This window comes from Parus major, chromosome 1A (assembly GCF_001522545.3).
Source record: "Parus major isolate Abel chromosome 1A, Parus_major1.1, whole genome shotgun sequence".
Taxonomy (NCBI): Eukaryota; Metazoa; Chordata; class Aves; order Passeriformes; family Paridae; genus Parus; species Parus major.
In genome coordinates, this window is record NC_031773.1 from 6,461,086 (window position 1) to 6,487,388 (window position 26,303).

General features: G+C 40.0%; 1 protein-coding gene across 3 annotated transcripts in view; it reads right to left on the reverse strand.

Moving 5' to 3' along the window:
• Window positions 1–462: 462 nt before the first annotated feature.
• FAM107B (family with sequence similarity 107 member B) overlaps window positions 463–26,303 on the reverse strand; it is a 59,265-nt gene continuing 33,424 nt past the window's right edge. For 2 of the 3 annotated variants that reach the window (XM_015629411.1, XM_015629409.3), the window contains 3 exons: window positions 9,713–9,896; window positions 5,577–5,730; window positions 463–3,584 (listed from right to left, as the gene is read on the reverse strand). In XM_015629411.1, the coding sequence (XP_015484897.1) occupies window positions 3,468–3,584; window positions 5,577–5,730; window positions 9,713–9,840 (399 nt within the window). In that variant the 5' untranslated portion in view covers window positions 9,841–9,896 and the 3' untranslated portion in view covers window positions 463–3,467. Of the gene's footprint in view, window positions 3,585–5,576; window positions 5,731–9,712; window positions 9,897–20,906; window positions 20,977–26,303 lie in introns of those variants that run through there. The other variant, XM_033514578.1, reaches the window with a different exon arrangement.

Genomic DNA, 26,303 nt, shown 5'->3' on the forward strand with positions numbered 1-26,303 from the left:
CTACTAGAACCACACATTGGAGCACTGGCAAAATTAAAAGGAGCATTGTAGGACTTGAACCCAGGACCAGGCTCATTATTCTCTTCTCACTCACATTTGAAATGGAGTTATTGCAATGCTGATAATCCTAAGGATTGATAGGGAATGATTTCCACACTTACTTGACTTCCATCAGAGGTTTTCCCTCATGCTCTGCCTCACCTTGGACTACCTGAACAGCTGCACAGTTAGGTTAAAAACTTTCTGCATCAAATATATTCAAAGGATAATAGTATTTAGAGAGACAGCAAACTCCTTCTGTCAGCTTTTGCACATACAAACAGGGATGCAGGGTTTTAAGGAACCAAGAGTCATCATGATCTTCATACTTCCCCCATTCACTGCAGAATTTTAAACAATCTGCATATCTCAGTGCAGCCCCCAAGGTTTTGTTTGTGGCAGGATATGACAGACACCACCACATACACCAAGCATGTAGTAGATTTTATTAAGCATAACTTTGGTTCTAAGTATTCCACCCTCATTCTCGTAATACCTTTAGTTAAAAACAATTATACAAGAGCAAATACAAAAAATATTAAATTATGAAAACAAATCCATTAAGGCTCCCTTTTTATATTTATATATATTTATATATGTACACTCAAACAAGTGCAGATATTAACAGAATGTTAAAGCCACAAAAATGCTAAAAAATTTACTACTATACTATCAAAAGCAAGAGTTTTTAAAAAAGTACAAAGTGGTAAGTAAGCAATATTCAGATCACTGAAGTATTTGCTGGATTGCTTCAAAACCCATGTAGTTAAAGAGCAGAACAGGAATTACTTATGCTCACTGCCAAGCAGTTTCTTACTTGAGTAGCTGCACAGGACACTTGTGGTATGACTAACTGGCCACCCATTGAAGGGCTGCCCAATCCTGACTTCAAATACAAGCTTTTGCCTGTCAAAATTGATATGAAGGTGGTTTGGGTTCCTAGACTAAAGGATTAGCAGGACTCAAAGATGTTCTAACACACACACTGATGTTCTGTTCACACAGTTATAATTCCAATGAAAAACAAAAAACAACTTCATGCTGTATGTACAAGGGAGTTTTCTGGCCTCCTGTGTTTCAGAAAGAGAAACTCTACCCTGAATCACAAGCTAACCTGGGGAGAAAGCAGACTGCCCTTAGCCTTGAGGGCCCAATCCAACACACCCACTGAAGCCAAAAAGGGGGTCTTTGTCCCCCATAACTCCCAGTGCCACTAATTTCATTTCACTGTGCATGAGTGGTTGCATTGCCATGATCACCAAGGAGAAATGGCTAATACAAAATGGTCTGCTCAAGCCAAAGGAAGGTTTCCTCACTCACTTCTAGACTTTTCCATACTGAGCAGAAGGTTAATGTAGAGCTGAAGCCAAGAGGCAGGATGTTTGGTAGGCTGGGAACAGCTAAGATGAAGCATGAGTGGGGCGCGGAAGGCTCAGACATAGCGCTGTCTCAACAACATGAAACAAAATCAGTGCAAGTGTTGGAATGATGTGTTGCCAGAGAAGATCCTCTCCTGCCAGAAGGGAAGGAGAGAGGGAAGAACCTGCAGCATTCAGGGTGTTCTGTTGTTGAGATAATACATGGAAGAGTCTTATATTTGGCCTTTGTCTTTTTTATGTCCATAATCTGAACAGTCTGTTAGACCATCTTCACATTTAATCTTCTAGACGTGAGTCATGCTGCAAGTCTAAATCAATGGCAATACGCTTATCACAATTCAATTTACCCTCAATCTGATTATGTCCTCACAAAAAATGCCTGTATCTTAACAAATTAAAGTCTGTATCTAGGAAACATTTCTAATTGTGTTTTGTCCCAAGTGTTAATCTGAAATTGTATTTAAAATGTCCAATACTTACAGGAAAGAAAAAAGGAACTACAAAAACCAAACCAACAACCCTCCACCACACCTTTACAATACAAACATGCCACTGCTGATATTAACAAAAAGCTCTCAAACAGTTATGTCCAATGTAATTACAAAGTAGAAATTACTGTGTTTAGCATCCTAAGGCAAAGGCTAGGGATTAGATCCTCAGCAGGAATGTATGAACAGTTTCAGTGAGAGCTAGGACTCTTCCAACAAAGGAAGATGAGGATTTCTGCCCAGATTGTGAAGATATATCTGCACCCAATCACACCAGGTAAGAATCCAATTCTATAATCCTACATGAGCAATCTGTTCCCCACTCCTCATCTCAGGCTCTCCTGGATAACTAGTAGTCATAAGCATTAAGGATCAGATTCTGTCATCCCTGTGCAAGCTGAGCAATATTTTATGTAATGGCAAGTCACAGGGGCAACTTGTAGAAAGGCAGAAGATGACAGAATTGGAGCCAAACTCTCAGCGGTAACACACTTCCCTTCTTTCTTGAGGCTGAATGAAGGATGGGATAAAATTAATTTCATTTTATGCCTCACTTTAGGGAAAAAAAAACCATTTCAGTAGATTCCAGTAATTGGTTTGGTCTGGTTTAAACACTTCTCTGCTGCAGAAACTGCAACAAGTGTCTGCAAGCAAAGAGTAGGAACTGATGGTCGATCAGTTCCAGCAAATGAGTTCAAACCCTACCGGGTGATGTGTTAACACTGTACTCTGTTCAGCATGTCCCTGGAGGAGAAAGGCCACCAAAGTAAGCAGGATTTCAAAATATGAAAAGTAGAAGACAGATCATTTTGCTTTGAGAGGTAAATTCACAGGTAGCACTTCACAGGCCTGTACACAACAGTGTAAGTTTACAGAGATAAATCAGCCTCTGGAGTCTCCCTGTGAAAGGATCATCAGATTTTCACTCTTTCATAGCCCAAATTCTACACAAAAAACAGCAAGAAATGGGCTTTAAGGCTGCTTAACTTTTCACTGCTGGTGAATTTTAAGCATTCTCATCTTGTCCACACCTACCTATCCTAGTGGGGATGGGCAGAAGTAATCAGCACACCTCATATCCTCCTTGATTTAATAAAAATTCCAACTAAACACAAATTATTGTGGGATATACACAAACTGTAGGTCTAGATGGAGGAAATCTACCTGTGCAGCAAAGCTTGATATCACAGGAGGATTTCTGTTCAGTTTTAAAGCAAAATAGAATCTGTGTATCTCCACTAAACGAGGATCACAAGAGTTAAAGCAGTGCAACACTGAAGGAGTATCCCTGGTTAAAATCTCTGAGAAAGCATGTCAGCCTGGTCCATGACACTGAACTGACAAAGACACTCCTCATCCATTGATCTCAGGACTGTATTTGGCAAGTCGATCTGTTTACGATACTGTCTTTTTAATCCACATGTCCCAGGAATTAAAAATCTCATCTTCAGTAAGTGTCAGCTGAATGCTGTTATTTTTCCTCTTGAGGGGCAAATAAATGTGAGACAACTTGCAAAAGCCTCTCTCTGCAGGAAAGCTGAAGTCTAAGCAGGCGCTGGCTCTAGGAATCTGGTGCTTCTGTTGCTTCCTGGACCGTCCTCCTCAAGTTGCCCTTGACTTTGACAAATTCAGGCGCATTTTCCTGCTCTTCCTGTATCTTCTGCTTCTCCAGTTCCAGCTTAAAAGGGAATCACATGTTAAAAAAGAAAAAAAAAGTACAGAAAACACATCATTGAAATACAAGACAAAAAACTAAAGGTTTCAATACTGGCCATGCCAAACTCTTTAAATTGCTTCCTTTCTTTGTCTCATGGAAAAGATAAAATTGCCTTTCTTTGGGAGTATCTGTTCTCATAAACCAATAAATCTTTTCAAATCCTTGGCTCTAGCTTGTTCCAGATGTCAACCTTCGCCAGACAGACAAAAACTCTGCAAGTCCAGTACAAGAACAGGATGAAGCATTTTTTAAGAAATTCTTGGACAGCTTCATTAAAGAAACAACAGTAATTCCCTTCTCTGGCTTTAGAACAGAACAAGGAAGAATGTGCCTCGTGGGAGAACATATGAACAGCTACTACTGAGGAAACTTGCAGAACAGATTTCTAAATGTTTAGGTATGAAGTTCTGTATCTAACTGGAGCCTCTTAAAAGTATCTGGTTTGTCTATCACAAAAATCAATAAAAAACCCAAAAATCTTTGTTGGCCCTTAGCCATTTATTTTTGAGAGCCCATTCACTGAGTTTTTAACCAAGTTGGAGCTCCTGCCCATGCAGACTTGAAATTTCCATGTGAGGAATGGAAATGCTCTATGTGGCAAGCCTGTGCAGTGCCCATCCAGCACAGGCTCACACATGGCACAGAGTATGGATTGCTTAGCAATCCCTAGGGAAGGCAGATGAGTTGGCAGAATGGGAGAAAAAACCCTTTAGAAAACTAAAAAACGTGTTTTAAAGGAGCTTTCTTTTTAAATAGACCAAGGTCTTCCTGATTAATGGGGACCACATACAGCTCACATAAATAATCTCTCCTTTGTCCCTGGTTCACTGACAAGGGACATGCCTTGTTTCTATAAATGACAACAATGTCCCTCCATGAGTCATGTTGTCAATTTATGCCATTCCTATGATGTTTACAGCTTCACAGCACTGTTTGAAATGGGCAGGCTTTTCCTCTTTTTAACAGAATTTTCTAATCTACATAATCTATGTTGGATGGCTCAGTTTCAAATCAAATCTTCCGACAAGCTGAACCATTCAAAGATGGGCCCTTAAGAGAGATAAGAAAAATGACAGGATGATACACTTAAAATACAATAGCTTTCTCCAAAAATATCTCTAAACCTAATTAAAACAAAAAATCCTAACCTATAATAGAACACTAAACCCTATAATGATTGGATTACATGTAATTTTTAACAATAATTATTTGGCTTAATTGATTTATTTCGAGAAACACAGGAGGTACTGTTTTAAAGCATTTATTTAGAGCATTAATTTATTTTAAAATAAATGGATTGCTTGATGCACAGTGACTTCTCTGATGAGCTGTTTCACTGTAGAAATATTTCCTCTCAGGCACACAACATGCTTCCAGAGGCACAGAGACATCTGACTGGCCCTGTGCCTGGCAAAAAGCTCCACCACAAGGAATTCCAACTCCACATTATCTCCATGCACAGGGTCTGAGGACATTTTCTATCACTTGGAAACATCAATGGGCTCACACATTTTAAGACTACAAAATATCTTTTAAAAGTTATCTAGTTTCTTACATAACCCAGGAGAATCAATTGATTTTAATTCATTAAATATAATTTTGATGTACTACAGCCTAACAGCCACTTTTAGTGGATCACAGACTACAAAAATTGACTAAATCATCAGAGTTTCAATGGCTCAATAGCATCAGCACTCCACTCATTTTCCTGTTGGCTGGTAAAGGATTCATTTGACCAAAGGCAGACCCCATATGCCTGTATATATACTGTTCCTATAGAGTGAGTGACAACAGGTAATTAAAGAGTGTGATTTGACTTACCCTAAGAGATATCTGAATTTAACCAGGGGAAATATGCCAAAACTTGGCTGCTGTTTCTTTTCTGTCTACAAAGGGAGCCTCAGGTAAGCAGCTCAGATGCAGATGTGTAATGTCTGTTATTCCTCATCTTACCTGCTCCAGTTTCTGCTGCCGTTTCAGTAGTTCTATTTCCAGGTCTGACTTCTTCTTTTGTGCTTCCTCTTCTTTTTGTTGTTTAATAACTTGATCTCGCTTCCTTTTCTCCATCACCTTTTGTAGCTCTGGTTTGTTCTGAGGTGCAAGACCCCTTTAAATTCCGTGGGGAGGAGAAAATAGACCAGTATCAATTAGCAGGATTCACACAGAATTGCAGGAAGCTTTACTAAAATCAAGTAGTTGCCTATTTAGATACATTGGGATATAAATAAATAATGAAAGGGGAAAAACATGCAGACATTTGCCTGATTCCTAACCAGTACCCTAAGCTAGAATTTATCCACATAATCACCAAAGATATTTGCATGTGCATGCTAGTATTTCTCCTGTATACTTCATTAACTTTCATCTTTAATCTTCTCTGTATTCTCTTGATTCCAAAAAAATGGACTGAAAAAACCATCACAGATCAAGACACTATCAGAGCTAAAAACAAATTTTGAACAAGAAGAATTTGCTTGGTGTCTGATAACTCAGGACTGCATTCAGACAGTCCTGTGCAGCCTATTGTGCCCTCAGCAGTCTGCATGGACAAAACTAAAAAGTAGTCTGTCACACTGCTCCTGGAAACCATGGATTCTCTCCTTTCCTTGAAAATGTGACAGCTTTACCTACGCCTGGCTGTGAAGCTATTTCCAGTGAGAGCTCCCAGGCAATACAAAACATCACAGAGAGCCTAAGACAACAAAAATCCAGAATAAAAAAGTTGTCATCACCTTGGAGACCAGACAAAGCCTGGAGGATTCTCCCTCTGAAAAGCCTTTAGGTGCTACATGAACTGAATGTTTTAAGCCTCTTCAGCACAAATTGCTTTCCAAGCCAGCTACTCCAGAATGAGAAAGCTCACTCCTTGGGAAGATGCATGATGTTATTTATACAGGCGCACACATGGATACTCACTCCTACTTATTTCTCTGACTTCAGCTATTTCTTTTATCTCTGTAACGCTGTGATGGTTTCAAAATTTGTTATAAGATTCAAAGCTCTCCCTGTTATTCAGGTATTAGCGTCACTTAAGGCAGAGCAGAGAGATCAGAAATTTGTCTTAGTTATTGTTGTCTTTCCTATGAAGATGATTATATGAAAGCAGCCAGCATTAACATCAACCATTTTTTATTTCAACTTTAAGAAATTCAATAATCTGAATAAGCTTTTAGAAAGTGTCTTTTTACCTTTCCTACTTGCTATACCTCTGTGGTTGCCTGATTATTCATTAATATGCATATCTGACAGCATGTCCAATAAAACATTAAAATGCCATTTTATGGTGGCATCTAGGAATTACTCCATATATTATGCAACACTCTATCCCTGTACATACCCTGACAGCAAAATCAAATATTTAGCAACACCAAATGCTTTTCCCTATTTCTCATAATAGATCTCATGGCCTGAGTGCAACACAAGCTACAAGACTGTGTCCATATTTTATGTTTCATGCTATTTTAATTACATTTTAGCACATAAAACTGAAGTCAGGCAGGAAAAGCTGGAGTCATTTTTTACTACTACTGGACTGGTGAGAGCAGAGTCAGTGGAAGTTCCACACTGGAAATCAGCAGTCAAAACAGCCACAAACCAGAAAGCAGCTGCTAAGTGACATTACTGTTGCTGCTTTTCTTACTGAAGCTGCACCATAACAAAGCAGAGGCACAGACTGGTTCAGATGTGCTGTAACAAAGGGAAGAATCTACGAGTAAATACAGCCCCACAGTCCAATCAGGTGGGAGTGGCAGATCTGTAACAGAACTATAAAGTAAATCCTGTTCCCACTCTTATGCAAAAGAAAAGCAACAAACTGGTGGATATTGGATTAACTGGGGTGTTGTATCACCTTCTGGTGAGTGTTCTGGTTAAATTGCAAATCCTAAGGCTTTTATAGAAGAAGCAAAGTGTGTTACACCACAAGTGAGAACTGACAGGATTAAAACCTCTTGAAGGGACAGCACCAATATTCAGAAGAGCTAAGGTTGACTCCTAATAAATAAAAACAATTTAAGTGACCATTGCCTTGACGTAGCACCACTGGAATCCTTTTTATTCTTTTCCTCCCCGAAACAACTACCCTTTCTGCAGGTAACTAACTATACCAGTTGTAGACCCAACAAACCCTGCTCACAGTGGGCATGGAGAATGACTGCACCAGTACTAACAAGTATCTTCCAGCATCCATTTCTGACTGTTCAGAGCTGATGGGTCCAAAAAAGTGAAGCTGCTAATGACTACACTGAGTCTTCATAATAAAATAAGAAGCATGTTAAGCAGACTTCTATAAGAGCACTGGGAGTGCTCCATACATTTGACAGTTTGCTGTAACAAAGCAGAACAGAGCCTAATATCTACATTACTGAAAAGCCTCCTATCAGAGCTAGTACAGTGGCACAAAGCACAGAAAACTAACCCTCCTATAAAAGATACCTATTTTTCTGCTGGTGAAAATCCTCAAGAGCATTCATTTCTGCAGCAATAAATAAGAATCTGAAATTAACAACTGCAGATAATCAAAATTACAATAAGAGAAGAGAAGATATTGAGGTCTGCAAAACTTTTCTGTGTAATAGGATATTTTCATAGAAGAAAAGAACTCTGTACTATTTAAAAGTGCTTTATGCTTTCATAAACTTAAAAGAAAAAAAATAGTCTTCATTTATTGCAGCCTTCACATCCTCTAGATTAAGATCATCAATAAACTTCAACTATTTTTCTTTCAATGACTATAAACTTCTTGGTGCCAGGAACTAACTTTGATGTTTAATCCCATTAACGAAAAATAGGACAAACACCTATTTAGGCCAGTTTCTTCCAATTCAGTTGGCATTTTGTAAAATATCTCTCCTTCTTCATCACTAAAGAAATGCTATATTGTGCATGCAATTCATTTAGAATTAAGTCTGTAAGCCCAGCATTTGTGAGGGTTTTGCTATTACACATAAAAAGATCCCTTCTCCCCTCAAAATAATACAGTGCCAAAGGATTAAAAAAAAACAAAAAGAGAGAGAGAAAAACTGCCATAATGTGACTCTTCCTGCCAAATAGACAAATCTAGTTGCACTGGAGTAGCCAAATGCATGACTTTTTACTCTTCTTTTTCAAGGTCCTGGGTCTCAAAAAGTCAGATTGGCTTCTACCACCAGCTTTTTGCACAAATGGATTCTGAAATACTTTTATTCCACTTCTGTTTTATAGATCCCCACACCCTGCCTTTGAAAAGTCCATTTTGGATTTCTTCAATGCACCAAATCACCAAATGATATCATAGCTGGTTTCTGTTGGCTTAAACAAAGGAGAATTAACAGGCTTAGTGCCTTTTCCTCCACCAGGTGTTCTGGTGGCTATTTTCTTAATGTGTTTTCTAAATTACTTCACTGTTGCTGAAGAGATTTATTAACAGAACTTCAGCTATTTCTGGGCCAGGTGCTTGTGGTCTCTGAAGTTGACAAAATGAAGACATGGTGGTTTACATCTCTAAAAGGAATATACAGAACAACAGCTGTGCATCCCGTCCCAGAGAGGAGCAGGCAGCATTTGCAAAACATACAAAGAAACAGTTGTGCAGCAGCAGAGCAGGCACCAGACTACCACACTGCATTGTGAGACAGATCAAATAAAGAGAGAACAGTTTCATGTGAAATAAACTACATGATTTCTCTGATTTAAAAGTGGCCTCATAAACTCAGTGCACTGGGAATTGTGAAAGCCCACAGATTTTATCATCCCACTGTTAATAGCAAAATTTTGTCAAATACTTGATAACATTAAGAGTACAAGACAAATTACAGAGCTCAGGTAACTCATATGAAATGTAATAGAGGAGAACTGTACTGTTTCCTATCAAAACCAACCCTCTGAGTATTTACAAAAACAAAATGGGAAACCTTCTAAGGCAAGCTTTTACACTGGAATTCAAACAGAAATAACTGCCATGGTTAAGCATCAGAGTCTTTAAATTTACAGGATCTGAATCAACAAAAACTGCCTGCTGGGCTTTGGGGACAACATAATTTTGATGAAACTAAAATTCAAGTTATGTGTTTGGAGTGGGAGAGTGGCACAAGTGAGTTTTAGACTCTTACCTTTTCTGATTCATAAGCAGCTCTCTATGGAGATCTTGATGATTCCGGGATGACTTCACAGGATTAATTAATTTCTGAGGTCTAATTAATTCAGGATTGTCATCATCTATGTAGTCTGGTTCAGCCATAATCTTTCTTGGAATGGGAAATGGATCTTTGGGTTCAGTGTCCTTGTTCACAGTATCTGTAAAACAGGAAAAACTCTAGTGAATCTACAGTGAAAGGCCTTTTAAAAATGTCCTAAACCACAAAGGCAGCATATTACATTGGCTATAGTCATGATTTTGCTGGATTAGTTTTGTCTTTAGAAAGTAAAGGCTCTCAGAGCAAACATCAGTAGCATTTTTTTAAATAGGCAGCAATTTTGTAACAATGGCATCTCCAACAGCCTTCATCCAGTGACTTGGAGGCAAGATTTTCCCCCAAGATTTGACAAATAATTTAGTTTAAGTGTGTGAAGACCCTTATTGGGTCTTATTAACAGCATTTTAATAAGCCTTTTCAGTACATGTAGTACTACTACATTTTAGTATCAGTAGTATTGAGACCCTAAAGACATTTTAAATACCGACTATATTAAATACTGTGAATGCGTATCAAAAGCAGAGTCTCATTTTGTGCTGTCAGTGTCATGTCAGCTGTGGGGAAAAACACCTCTGTGGATAAGCAATCCCTGAACTGTATCCAGCAAAAGCTTCCATGTGGAAATTGCAATGGTTGTGATGGGGGACCGATTTCTGAGCGGTAAAGTAGAGGAGAAAAAAGTTAGGTGAGGCTGTTCCTTAAAGGCCATATTCCATCCAGCAGAAAGCCACAGAAACCCACTCACGTGAAGGCAATGAATTCATGATTTATTTCATTTGGAAAAGTGGCACTTTCCTATCTTGCTTATCTACACATCAAATTGCAACATTTTGAATCAACAGCTAACAAGTAAACAATGGTTTTCAAATAATTCATATGTGACCATTCATACCCCTTTCCATTAAAAAGCACCAATCACAAGATGACCAGCATCCAAAACAAAGCACATTCAGGGAAATTCTGCCTCTCTTCACTGTTGTGAAAACCTGCACACAGAATTTGCAGTTGTCAGTTTGATGAATGTTGGCCCCTCAAACAGACCCAAAAAAATAATCTCACAGCATGTGGGTTTACAGAGATGAATCAATGGGACATGAAAGAAAAGGCGAGAGGCTTCCATCCCCCTGACTGGCAGAACAGCTGAATGCTGCACAATGTACTATGGGACAAGTCAGAGAATCACTGGGATTTGCTGTGCTGTTGCCAGTAAAAGCTGAATATGTGCTTTAATTCAGATCTCACTGTTACCAGCCCTTCCCTCCCTTTTTCACCCTACGGGCTACAAAACCTGCGCTCAGCCACAATTTAATCCCTGAACTATTTTCTTTCAGTAGGAATCCCACAGTGTTGCTCAGGTCTGATCAAATCCACTTGATACAGCAGAAAGATTTTCACTTAATACTTCAGTAGATTAAAACTGAACAGCACCACCCAGCTGCAGCTGCTTACAGGTGAAGAAGCAAAATATTGAAGTTTTCAGCAGGGGCAAGAAGGATACTCTGGCTTTGAATGCATCTAGTGGACCTGGCAAAGATCTTTTAGATCTTTAGGTCTTTTTTTGAATGGATGATGTGAACTGTGTTTTAGTGGTGCTACATCTCACACACATTATTTCTGTGGAGCAACTTCAAGGAGGAACAGCTCACCAGTGTGAGCTGCTCTCAGGGTGGCTCCTTCATGAGTTCTTCAAAGCAAGCTCATATGAAGAATTTTTTAATTCTGTGGGGGGTGTCAGGTCTACAGGGACCTCTGAAACTACTATAGAAATTGTCCACAGTTCGAAACTATGGAAATGTATTGCTGAACATGGCAGAAACTTCTTACTGACACAGGTCATGCAACAAGTATACTACTCCTGTCACCCCTTCAGAGTCCTCCTTGCTTCAGTCAAGTAACCAGCTATCACCACATATATACAATATATATACACCAATATACAGGATCACTGGAAAACAGGTCAGAAGAAGCTTGGAAGACTTCTAATTCAACTTCCTCCTGAGAGCAGGAACAGCTATGAGATCAGAGCAGGTTGCTCAGGACATTTCCCAGTAAGACTTGAAGATCCTCGAGGTTGCTCAGCCTCTGTGGATGGCCCCTCTTGCCCTTCCTCACAATGGTTCTTCCTTACACCTACATGAACCTCATTTCAACTCCAGCCTGCTGCCTTTCATGCTCCAGCCATGCTCTCTGGTAAAAAGTCTGGGTCAATCTCCTTGGAAAGCACCTTCCACAGGGGCTGCTGCCAAACCTCTCCTCTGGGCTGAGCCAGCCCAGGTCCCTCAGCCTCCACCACAGCCCACCTTGGGGGCCCTTGGTTAAACCCACATCTCAGATCCTTCACTGTTCCATAATATGCCATATAAAAATCCAAAGCAATCCCCCCAAACCCCTCAGCACCATGCTGTTAATGAAACATTTGTAAAGGTCTATTCTCTTTAGCACAGACAGTGAAAAAACCAGCTGCAGTTATTTTCTTACAGAAGGACATAACATTTCATCCTTCTTCAGTGCTCACATCAGGCTTATTACAACTAAAATAACTCAAATATTACATATCCAACCTCCACCCAAAATAAACCTTCTCTGTAAATATTTGTTTTGCTCTACTCCTCTATCAGTTCTGTTGTATTGATGGGCCTTTGAGTCTTCTAGAAGCCATTTATCATCAACAGCTCTCTTTTAAAGTAAATCCAAAAATAACCTGCTGCTTCTTCAAGATAATTCTTGTTTGCTTAGGTGGAGATGAAAAACACAGAATTTCTCTACAACTGCTATAAACAATGTACAATTTTCTTGACACAAGCCCCTGAAAAACAATTTGAATCAATCATTTCTCAAAGTATGGTGCCATATTTTCCAGCACATCAATTTGGTTTGAGCAAGCCCTTAAAGTAAAGTCTATTTATTCCTCTTTCTTCTGTCCCGTCACTATTTTTAAAACATGTATTCAACTCAGAGGTCAGGAATTGTGGTTTCCTACTGTAACATGAACTCCACTAGCAGCAAACATGAATGAATAAAAACTCCCCTGGGAAAAGTCTTTCCATGTGTGATTAAGCTGCAAATGACTTCAACTAGGATTTCCAAACAGAGCCAGTGACACAGGGTGCCCAGCTCCTACTCAGTGAATTCTCTCACACCCTCTGCAAACCTCAGCCTGGCTGGTGACCACTGACAAAGTCCTGCACAGTCACTGTGTAATATTATATATGCAAACAATACCATTAAGATAAGGTGATCTCTACCCACACTCTGTCAAAGCTAACATTTACAAAAGCACAGTCAACTGTCACATAAAAAGGAAATTGAGGCACAAAGGATTCAACACACCAAAGGCAGACAGGAACACAGCTGTTTATCCCCAGAGTTTCATTCTGAGGTTCAGGCTCACACCATTAAACCAGTCAAGCTCGATGACAGCATCCCTTAAAAGTCCTTAAATAAGTTTAATCAATGTTCAAGCAATAACAATTAAAACATTATTAATTCCATGAGTCTCTAGTGCTCATCACTACAAAAGTCACAGCCCATAAAGCTGCTTTCAGATCATCACTAGGTGCTACAGTGGGACATTAATAATCCAAATAATCACTCAGCAGGAATATGCTGCCTGAAGAGCATCCGAGAGGCTCCTTTTAACCATCTGCTGTTATGTGACCAACTGAGAATGCACAATCCATTGCTGTGTTTCCTCACTACCTTGCTCCAAATGAAGGAGATTTGGATTCAGGGGATGTTTTAGCTGAGCTTGGCTCAGGTTTAGTACACCCACTAATTAGGCAGGTGCTTTCCCAGTGTATTTGCTGAATTAGATGCTGCTGCACAAGCAGCACAAAAGCATTTATCTACCTTGCCGTGCCTGAGTAACTTGCACAGTCTTTTGTCCACATCTTCTTCAGTACATGTGGATTTTGATCCAAAGAGAGAAAGAATAAACTGGGGACCCTGCAAGGAAGAGGAATTTTAACTCCTCAAACAACTGCAAAGCAATTTCAACATCTCACCAGACAAAGAAAATGTCTCTGTAGAAAAATTACTTTGAGTATCTTCCTGGACACAAATTTAATGTTTCCAGACAAAAAATGATGTTCTTGCAGTAATCAAGAAGTACCTCAGCCTTGAAGAGCCAAAATCAGGAAGTCACACACTTGCAACTCATTTAATTTCCTTGGAGCACAAGTAAATTCAGGGAAAACAAAGACCCTTCAAAAGTTGGTCCTGCTAAAGAGATATAACCAAACCAGAGCATGCCAGAAGCATGAGTCACATTTGGGGCAAAATGTTCAGCAGATACCTTTGCTTCCAATGTTATTTACTTTTTATTCTACCTACAGAGAATAAAATATAAATAGAGAATAAATTCTACTTACAGAGGGTTTTTTCCTACAAAAAGTCCCTTAATGGTATTAACACTGGCAACACATGTACCAAGAGAACTATAGAGAGATACAAGTGTTTTTAATAGATATCTTAACAACACCAGGTTAAGGATTCAGCAGCTGCCAGAGTTTTTGCTACAACAGGGCTCCCACATGAGAAAGAAATTCACAAAAAAACCCCCAAACCCTCTCATGTTTATATGGAATTCAGGGAATTGCATTTATTTTCTATCTGACATTCTTCATACCAGAAATCACCCTCTACACATGGAATCTGAATATAAAAATTCCTCCAAGACACCATATATTTGTATTATTACATATATATATGACATTTTCACTCTTCACATGATTCCCACAATTAATTCCAGCTGTGAAAGCAGAGGTAGAGTTGAGGCCCCTTAAAAAGCAGATAAATAAATGTCTAAAAATGCTAATGGACATGAAAATAATAGACTAGACTAGACCCAAAAGTTACATTAAGATTAAATTCCTGTGATTTCCTTTTTACCTTAATAAATTCTTGAACTAATATCTTCCACAGGAGCACTAGCTCAAACACTGAATACCTCCTGAAGATTTTATTCTCAAAAAAGCTTCAACATTCTTCTGAGCTGTACTATAAACCATCAAACACTCTGTTTTAAGACTTGTATTTTTAGCTTTTTTAAACTACTGAACAGGCTTGCAGTTTGCTACAAGTAACCCAAAGGCATTCTTCAGGAAAAAAATATAAATCTTGTTTTACTCTCCTCCTTCCAATTTCAAGAGGAACTGAAATAAAATTTCTTCAGTATGTCTCTGCTCAGATGTTACACGATCAAGCACCGCCTCACTTCAGCCAGCTTGGGTAGAAAGCAAAAGAGCTGCTTAAATGCAGAGTGTGCTTTGCAGGCACCACCTCAGCTCTGTTTGCACATGAAAGCTCACACTGCTATCGTCTTTATCTGTATGCTCTCAGTGCAGTAAGAGGCACTCGGCTAGAGAGATTTACTTGATTAATCCTTGATTATAGATATCATTAATAACTTCCCACAGTTCACCCTTTAATTCAAAGTAAGAGTTCCTGAAAACAGAATGCAAAATACTCTTCCCAGCCAAGATGCTCGAGCCAGACATCAACAAAGGAATTTGACTCTTACACTGTCTTTTGTGGCTGAAATGGAGGATGGAGCTTAGGCCATGGCAAAACACAGCTAGACTGCCTGTGGAGGGAGAGGAGACGACCAGAGACATCCTGGTTGGCTGCAGCTCCTCCCAGCCTCTTGTTCTTTGTTCAAAAAGCCTGCCCCTTCCCAGTGACAACAGCCTTGCCTCCAGATCTGAAGAGCAGTATGTTCACCTGCCTCAAAATCAATCATGTTCAGGGCAGCATGTACCTGGGATTGCCCACTGAGTACTATCTTGCTGCCAGGCTACTTACTACATTACTGCTCCTCAAAATTAACATCATGGACCTTGTAAATCCTTTAGCAGGCATCTGGCTTTTGTTTACTGCTCCACACATAAAAGAGAAGAGCATCTTGGGAACTACCATGCACTTCTGCAAGGCCAGTCTCACTGCTTCTTGTCATGCACTTCAGAATCTCACATCTCATCCCAAGGCTGACAAAGTTCTGTCCATCCCATGCCAGGACAGTTTAACTCACAGCACCACTCTGACATCAGGTATCATGGCTTCATTAATTCCACAGCTGCCAAAAAACTGACAGACCACACAGAATTCTCTCAGAAACAAGGGCTCACTTGATTAGGGCAGCCCAAAGCAATCTCAGCAATGTCAAGGATATGGAAAGAAGCAGAGCTTGCTAGCTCCTGAAGCTGTTCCTGTTGTCACTTTAGGCGATAATAAAATGACCTCATCCACTCAAAATCTGAAGGAAATCCAGTTAACACTCATTTTCTTCCCCTAAGTACTGCTGAGAGTAACATCAACAAAGCACAGATGAAACATCCACTAAATGAGAAACCAGAAGAAAGAAGGTCATTTTAAAGATGTTTGCATTGGCACTGACACGTAAAGGAAGGCAGAGTGCAAGATCTGGGGCAGGGCTCCACACTGATACAATTCTCCCCAATGCAAAGAGCTGCTCATGGCTCCCATTCAATTTAAACAGCACCAGGCAGTCTCTGTTCCAGAGCTCTGAAGTTCAGTCAAGTCCTGGGTGCAGAGGGAACAACCTTGACCCCCAGAGAGGCCAAGGCCTGCAGAGCAATGCTGGTGAGGACAGAACAGCTCCTTCCTCTTGGTCTATAGTTTACTTGCGAAAGATACGCAAGAAGACACCGTCTTAAGAACAGCCTCATACCTTCCACTAAAAAACCCAGGATCCCAAATGAGAAGAATTTGTATCAATCCTAAAGAATTTTTCCTCAGGCTGCAAGATCTGCAAGGAAGCTGGCTTTCACCACTGGCTTTCAAACCAGCTGAAAGGATCAGCTCTCAATAGCTGCATTTCTTTCTTTTCTTGTTCAGTTAAAATAGTGAAGAGGTGTCAAGGCAGCTGTGTAAGAGAAGCAGAAGACAGAAATAAAGTGCCTCTCCCCTCCTGCTGCAAGAAGAGATCTGCACACAAGGTGCTTTAGGAATACTGGGAGAGGAAAAGATGGAGACCTTCCAAAAGGTCCTCTTTTTGTCAGACACAGGAGAAACTCAGATGCTGACCTGCACTGCAACAAACTACTTAGCATCTAATTTTTAATATAGGCAGTAGAAAAGACAGAAAGACACAGGATGAAGAGCAGCACACTGAATAGTACTCACCTTTCCTAAATCCTGGTTTGTGATCCACCCACTGTAACACCACAGTTCCAGTCTGGGACTAACAGCAGATAACACACACTTATATCATTTGCATCTTACATCATTTGTCCTTCCTAAATTCCTAAATATTTCTTAAGGACTTTATATTCCCCATATTCATTTTGCTCAGGATCCTGTGATTACCCAAGTCCCAAGACAGGGCTGGGGGTGTGGAAAGACATTCTGATGGCAAGGAGAAGACTTGGTGTTTTGGACACCTCTCATCCAAAAGGCCCTAAGTGACTACAGTGCTTTTGCCCTGCAGAATAACAGCATTTCATGCACACCCTGCAGTCCTCTCATCTATGTCAGTCCTTTGAAAGGAATTAATCATGACTGGCAAAGGCACACAACTGAATATACACATAACTTTCACCAAAACACTACACAGGTAATTATAACAGCACTGTAACATGATTTTCAGGAGATGATAATTGAAATTATGCCTCTTAGGAAAAGCACTCAGCAGCACAGTTTGCAACTAGATTAATCCCCAAAGGTAACAAGCAATTTATTTAAACATGGGTCAACAGTGATTCATATGCAATTCTGGAATTATGCATTTTTAAAAGAGATTTTAAGAGCAGAAAAGCAAATAAGATCCGTTTATACTCCCAACAGCTACAGTGCACACCATCAGTGTTGTAAACCCATCAGTGTGGGCCAGTAAATTAAAAATCAGGGCAAGTTTGTTTGAATCAAATTTTACTATATTGAAACATGGGATACTGCATAAAAACTGAGCCTTCATTTAAAATCAGAAGTCCAGAAGAATGAGGGCAGAGTTTCTTCAGGGCTTCACTGAAGCAAATGTTAAGAACTATCAAACAGTGGCACCCAGTGGTAAAGGACTTCCTGCAAATAGGAACACGATAGAAATACTTGGGAGGGAAAAGGGAGAAGACTGACCCAAATCCATGTTCATACACAAAAATGATGAACTGAAAGAGCAAACGTACTAAATCCCCCACAATTTTAGCAGGCAGCCTTACTTGTAAGTCATTCTATTTCTGCAAACATCAGCATTAGAGATTAGTGATTCTTCAAATACAAAGGGTTTAACATTAACAGGTATGTCTGAGTGAGAGGGGGAAATCCAGAACAGCCAGCAAACCCTTACCAAGTGGGAGACTGCAAACATTTCAAACATCTGACTTGATATACTGAAAGAAGACTGGTGAACCTTAAATGCTCTTAAAATCTAGTTCACAGGACTTCAGCAAGACTCCTTCAGGGAAGAGAGAAACATGTTGATAGTGGTTGTTTTTCCACTTGTTCTGTATTTTCTTCACCTCAGCTAGAGAGAAAGGGTAGACTAATGTGGGGCCAAACAGTGTCCAAGACCAAAGGGTGTACACCATTCTCCTGGAACAGGAATCCTTTTCTGGGTGCTGTGATGATAGTGAGGATGATGATGGGAGTGGCCTAGCAAATATCCAGCCAGGCAGAAGTTTATACCAGATACAAGCCAAAAAGGTTAAAATTAACTTTGATATATGTGAAAAAATTTGGGGCAAGAGAAGAGGCAGGTTACTTAACAACTCTGTAAACATGACAAACAACAGCAAACAAAATGCACAGTGAACAAAGTTTTCTTTGTTAAAATTAGGAAGTTAAAAAGCAAATGGAAGAGGAGCATCTGTAAATGGGAGAATGTGCCCTATACTGAGGCTGTTCTACAGCTCTGCTCATTTGATTTTTAAGAAGTGAAGATTAATAACAGCCTAATAATTGTATAAGCAACAAGTCTGACAATGCCTTGAGAAATTTTGATGACTGGGTACTGAGGCTAGAAAACAAATTCCTTAAATAAGGAGCACACTTTTAAAGTGAGGGGAATAAAACCAACGATTTAGGAAAAGACTTGTGTTCAGCTGCATGGAGAGACCAAATTACAGGATCATAATTATTCCTTCTAGTTCTACAAATTTAAAATCTATGAGTGCAATTAATAAGTGTTTGCATGGGGGTCAGAAGATTAAAATCTCTGCATTAATCAGGTAGTTATGCATTCAGTAGCTACAGCATCAAAAATGAGACTAAGTAAGCAAAGTATTTCTCATGCTGCCTCAGTTACCCTAGTGCTATAAATCTCCAAGTCTTGCCAAAGGAGCACAGTGGGGATGCTGAACCAGATTTTGCTCCATGCCACGTGCTGTTCCTTAGGGCACAGCAGCATCCTGCCTGGAGTTAGGGCACAGCACGATCTGCTGAGCTGTCACAGCTCCCCACCCCTCTGGGGCTTTCTGAATGACAACTTAAAAGGAATTCTAACGACCCATAAAAGAAAGCCATTTGCAACAAGTTTAAATACACTGACATAATGAAAACCACACAGTCCACTGCAGCTTGGCAGCTTCCTAAACAGACTCATAGGTAGTTATGTAAAAGTTAAGTACTTCTTCAGACCGGGCAGATATGTATCAATTACCTGCCAACTCAACAACTCAAGTTCTTTTCATTTTCTAGGAAGAAAATTTTTCCTAGGAGGGGAAAAAAAAAATAAATCAGCACTAGCAAAGATTGTTTTTTTCCTTCTCCGGTGACAAATATCTCAGAGCAAGAATCCAGCCTCTGTTTTGATTTTTTAACACAGGGAGATTTCCTAGAAACAGACAAAAGGAAACAAAAAGAAGTAATTTCCTTAAACCTATTGCTACTCCAAACCAACACACTCCCAGCTTAATCACAGGAAAGAAATAAAACCTTCACCTCAAGGAGTTAGTCTTGATTCAGGCAACTACATCCACATTCCAGCCTGCACTGTGTCCACAAAGAGACACCCTTCCTTGCCCAGACCTGTTTTATCCACTCTCAGCTGGCACAGATAAATTTTAGTATGAGGCTCTGCACTGCAACTCCATGGAAAAAGAAACCACTACAAAGGAAGGAAAACAAGACCTGAATGAAAAAGAAAAAATAAGGACACCAGTAAAACTGATGACCAATCTTCCAAAAATGAGCTAGAGTAAGAAATTTTTAAAAAAGGTTGTTCCACACCCTACTCATGACCTTAACCAAAAGCACGATGCTAATGGTTTAAAAGGATTGAGTGGGTGTAAGAATGTATGGCAGCCAGCACAAGCCTCCTGGAAGCTACAAGTGGGCTCAGAACAGCCAAGCCTGATACATATGACTATTGAAATGCAACAGTGATCAACAGGCGACCTGCAAAGGACAACATAGCATAGGGCATGTAGAGGAACATCATCTGCTCACTGTTTGATGGGAAGAATGAGAAGTCAGAAAACCAGGAATTTACAGAAAATAAAACTGGAGAAAAATGCTGACATTCAGACGCATCTGTCAAAGCTGATGACTTTTCACTGGTGCTCTTGATGAGCAGCTACAATCAGCAGCTTCTCCTGCAGGCTCATAAATCAGGAAGCTGTGGCAGCAGGGCAGGGCTGAGTATCAGCCAGAAAGAAGGCTGCACATGAAAGGGCAGCAGAGCAGCCTCGCTGCTCAGGCGGAAGGGCGTTGTTCACTAAAGAAACAAGCCTCCATCTGAACAGGATTGGTGTGTTACTCACACAACTGAGTTGCCTTTGGCTTCTCAGCCTCCCTGGAATGAAGAGTCCATAACGTCAATACCTAAACAAAAGCAGTCACAAGCTTAGCACAAACACAAGGGAGATTTTAGAATATACTCTGGCAGAACAATTTGTCGTGTATGGTGACATGGGAATGTTTCTAGGATGTTTTCTGTTAACTTTTTCTCTTTTTTGTCTATTTAGAAAGACTTGGAAAGGTTCAGGAAGGGAGAAACAGACCACCACTCCCTAATCTCTCCAGAAAGGAACCGTTTAAAAATTCCAAGTAGTTAGCAAAGAAGAGTAAGAAACTAGAAGGATGACCCCAATGTCTCCACAAGGGGATTGTTTGTTGAGCTTATGAACTGGTGGTAGGAATTTCCTACAATTGTTACCTTTCTGCTTGAGAGACCACCTGGAGGAAAGTCTCAGGCTGCCCTTCCTCAGCAGCTCTTGTGAAGAGGGTGAGCTGGAGTTTGTAGGACCCCCCACTCTGCTCCTCACTTCTCCAGGGCTTTAGAGACGGCGGCTCACTTGCTTTATGTACTACAGAAGTGGAACTGAACTGGACCTAAACCTGAAATGCAAGAACTCTGAAGTTTGTACTTTGAACAAGAAAAAAACTGTCACTAGTCCTAAAAGGCACTATAAGGATCTCCATCAAATGGTTAAAACAAACCAGCTGCAAAAAGTGACAAACTAGTTTACACTGGTCTCATAAGAAAAAATAAAATGTGCATACTCTTGCTTCTTGATGTTCAAAAATAAAGAAAAACCTTAAAGAAGTCAAAAACCAAAGGACTACAAAACAAGACTTCATTAGAGCCAAGAAAGGAGCTGAAAGTCTTTATCATAACATGCCTACAGCTGGGGAACAAAAGCAGTGTGAGGTCACAGCTTGGCTCCAGCTAGTCAAGGTTCACAAAAACAGCACACAAAGCTTCCAGAAGTGAGTGCCATTTGTCACTCACAGACAGCCCGGCAGCCACATCTCTGAAAGAAGCTGCTGCCAGCCCCAAGAGAAGAGGGCTTGAAAAAAGCCTCCTCACAAGCCTTGGAGTCCTCTCATTAACATCATTTCACAGGTGACTCAGCTTACTTTACAACAGGCAGGCTGAAAAGCTGTCCTCTAGCTGGGTTTTACAGCAGCAGCTTAATTAATTGGATGAATACCTATTGATAGGCAATCATAACCTCCACTGCCAGCTGCACCTCTTCATGCCTGAAGCCAGCCCTGCTCTTTGTTCTGCTGCTGAAAACAACTTGGGGGGCTCTGAGCACCTGCTGGGCCTGCAACCAAGGAGGGGAAACTTTCAGGCAAGCAAACTTTCTATGTTGGCAATAAACTGCATGTTAAAGACTCCTTAAAAATGTCACCATGCAGTGTCCTCAGCAGACCTTTGTAGAAAGAAGAAATGGCAGGAATGTTTCTGTCATCCTTTTCCTGATCTCCTTCAATAACTAAATAGGCTATTAAAAAAATCAACAAACACACACACAGCGAAAAATTTTAATTCAAATTCCAACAAGCCCGTGTGGCCTCCAAGACTTACTAAAGCACACCCCTGTTTTCCAAGCAAAAGCCCTCCAACAAATGGTCACAGGTGAATAGTCAGCACTCCAGTGGACACACTGTGCCATGGTAGATCACACAAGCACTGCCTCTCATTCTTCCTATCACTAAATTAATTACTAGTTTTCTCTATGACTGTCTAACCTACCAAGATGTTAGGTAGATACTAGAAGAACTTTCTTTATGACTAAGGGTATGTCTTTATGTAGGCACCTCATGCATTGCTATTTCATTGGGTTGTAGCCCACTGTTGGAAAGGTGATCTGCAAATGTGAGCACTGTTTCTTAAAAAATAAAAGGAGGTGTAGGCCCCTTTACTGTAAATTCTTGACCTGTTACTAGTTCCATAAACCTGACTAAAACAGATGAAACTGCCATAACACTTTCAAACATTTTAACGCAAGTTGCTCAAGTTCCTACATACACCACAGTTTATCATCTTACAACACAACTTTCTCAACCTGCTTGCTTAACAAGCAATGGAGAACTCCAGACTACACAGTAGAATATATTCAACATCTGTTTCTTTTTTTAATTAGACAATCATATTTTGCCATGATTCACTGAGAATTTCTATTTTAAAACTGAAAAAAATTACTGAACAAGGGGAATTCATCAAAATTTGAAGTAGCACTGTTCATTGTAACAGGCTTGGTCACATCAGAGGCTCAGTAGGGAAGTTGCCCCACAATTACAGTAAGGAACTGAGCCATGACAGAAGAGAGAGGCTCTATTCTCAGCTCTACCAAAAACTGGATTTGTGATGCTGAGCAAGTTGCTGAGCCTTAAATTACTCTGGAACAAGCTGTGGTTGTCAGTGCAAGACAATATGTTGGATACCAAATGCAGAGAGAGGAGAGCAAGACAGGCGTTTCTGGATGAGCAAATCAATAAGAAACATGATAAATCAAAACAACACTATGTTTTGTTCTATTATAGCCAACATCTTGTCAGACATTTTGGAATCATTTCACATTAACCACTCTTTTTTTAGGATTAAACAAATGCTTGCTTTGGAATCAAGGGACAAAATCCAAACAAGTAATTTGCTGAAAGAAGTTTAGAAAACTAAACTGATGATGTTTAAAATAAGGTACAAAGTTATAGATTTAAGAGATACACAGAATAAAATTTAGAAAGATGTTAGTTAATAACACAGAGGCTGTGAACTTCATGGTGCAGCAAAACAAACGCCAGGAATTTAGAAGTCTCATGCCTAAAGGATTGACGCTATTTTCACCCCAAGCCTATTTTTATGAATTTCTTCCTTCCCAAGTTATTACCAAAGTCCCCAGTGATTTTTTTTTTTGTTATTTGTCTGTGGATTTATCATCTCAACAACAAAAAGAGACACATTAAACACATGTTTTTTTTAAGCCACACTAGTAAATATGTTCTCAGAAATGACTCCAAGACAAAAATCCACATTGAAAAGCCAGAATGAGAGCTGGGAGCCTGAGGGCTTTCCTATCCCACTGGTGAATACAGCACGTTCTTTTTGAGCATGTTTGTAATAAGACAGAGACCTATTTGTCAAAATCTGTCCTCTTTAAAACAGCATGTATTCCTCAACAGCCTTGGTGCTCAGCAGGGTGTAAATATTGCACCTTCAGCCACTTCCCCAATGTGAGTTTAACATGTACATTAGTGTTTTAGATTGAAGCAAATGTTTGCTACAATTAAGTCCTATTTCATCTAAAAATGTTGTCATCCTTTAATGTGAATGTTAACAAAGCAGCCATAACTGTTTTCACATCATCGAGATATGTGATGTTAAACACAGGATTCTGACCTGATACACTGAACCCAGCAGCCTGCCTGCACAGAGGATGTTGTCCCACTGATCCCCACAAAAGATCAGAAAAGCTGTGCAGAAACACAACAAAGGCAGCAACAGGATCCACTTCCAGTTTAGAAAGGTATTTGTTTATGAAAGCTAGGCTATCAGAAGAAATCCAGGAGCCTTCCCCTGCATGGATTTGTCAGTAAAAATTCTTGTTTTCTCGTCTGCACCTTTCCATCACTGCTGAGAGCAGCAACACCACAGGTACCAATGTCAGCACATTGCAACAGCAAATGAAAATGGTGACTATGGGCAGAACAGTGTCTGCTCATTCAGATCTGTGTCTTAAGCATCTTTCCAGCAAACAACACTCTGCTCCAGCCAGTCCCAGCTCCTCATACTGGAGAAACTCTAGAGCAGCTCCTGCTGCACCTGCATGAGGAAACAGCCCTGCAAGGAATCAAAACCCTCAAAAGACAGGCACAGTCAGCTGGAATTACAGCTTCTGTGCCATGTACTAGTGAACATCAGCACAGGGTACAGATATATCTGTATCAGTATCAAGCAAAGCTACTCCAGAGTGGAAACAGCTGTACCAGTAAAAACACAATTGGCTACTGCAGAGACTCAGATCCCTTGAACCCTACAGAAAAATTTGTATGAAAAGATTAGAATCCCAGTAACTCTGCAATGACAAAATATCAATCCTACTTGAGTTTCATTAGACCTCATGTTATACATTTATTTTACAAATGGCAATTTGAACAAAAATTAGAGCAAGCTCACTGTTCACACATCCTTGAAGGAGTCACTATGTTCCATAAATCTGTACAGACGATTGAATCATTTTTCCAATTTTATGTACTCTATCCTCCTGGAAGCCAAAGGCCTTTGGGACTTACAAACAGTAGATCTTTTGCAAATTTTACTGACTGCACTCAGCCAACATTGTGTTCTTAGAGAGAGACACTGTCAGCCCGTCTCTCACACAAAGGTAACATCCCGCTCACATTTTAAGTAACTGTTCAGTTGATTTCCCAGATGAAAAAGATGTTGGTTACCTCCTTGATCCCCAAACCTGACCTTTTCAGCACTACTGATCCATTTGCTGCAAACTGGGCTGCAAGAAATACAGTATTATGTGCTTTAGAGCAGGGTGACAGCCACCCCATGAGAGCCCACCAGCATGACACCATTAGCTACATCATGTAGCTAAGCCATCAACCCCATAGTTTTGGGTGAAATGCCCCCTTTTCAAGAGCCATTTCCCTCTTGCCAACACAATTACACATACACCTCAGGGCCTGGCAGAATAAACAGCAAGTCTTTGTGGCTGGGCAGGGGTGCAGGTTTTGATTCAGGAAGTGTATGTCTACAAATTAATTCTGATCTGCACCCTACTGTGCTCAGTGCTTTCCTATGGCTTCCATTCAACATAAACATTAACTACCATTGTAAATACAGTGCTTCCAGGAAAACAATGTTTAGTTAAATTCACACAGCGATAAAAAAATTACACTGAGAATATTAAAAGTTTGAAATTAATGGATGAATTTTAACACACAGTAACAGCAGCTTTACTAAAGTACATGCTAGCAAATGTGTCTGCCCATCCTCAGAAGTACTACTCTCTCTAGTAGGGAGGTAACAAATTTGTAGTTTTATAGTAGAGCAATGATGGTAAGTTTGTAAAGGCTACAACTAGACTCTTTATCAGGAAAAGAGATCTATGCAAATACAGATTTCAGAATCTTTTATCCCATCTAGGGTTTTTTTCCTATTGCTGGAAAGTGCTGACATCCATTTAGTTAAAAACCTCTGAACATGTCTTTTAAATATCCTTGTCCAAAAACCCCCCATGGGACAGCTTCGTTACTTCAACAAGTGACTTGAGAAGCAGGAGGAGACAGTATATTAAATAAGGTAGACACAAAAGGCCAAGGCAACCAGAATTTCATCCAATTTCTCACACCTCATTCTACCCTTCCTTACATCAGATGAATCAGCGTTGTTCAGCTGCAACTGCCGCCTCTAAATCTTACCCAATACCTCAGCTAAAAACTAAAGACATCAACCACTTGTCTCTCTTGCTTAAGACCTGTTATACATCCCACTCTAACCCTTATTTACACCATTATGATTATTATCTAATTATAAACAATGGCTTGATTAAAACATTCATATTTATAGAAGCATTCATGTCACCTACCTTCAGGCCTTTAACTGCTGCAGCTAAAATGGGAAAGCAAGCTCCTTATAGCATTAGCATGGTTATCCAGAGGGCAAATCAAAGCAGCTATGTTCAGCACTAAAGTCAAATATCATCACTCTCAAGCAGCTTCCAGACACTCTCTCCTTCCTCCTCTGGTTATGAGAACTCCAAAGAATTTAGGTTCTCAAACTGCTTTTTTTAAAGCAATGGGTGAGGTCCCTTCA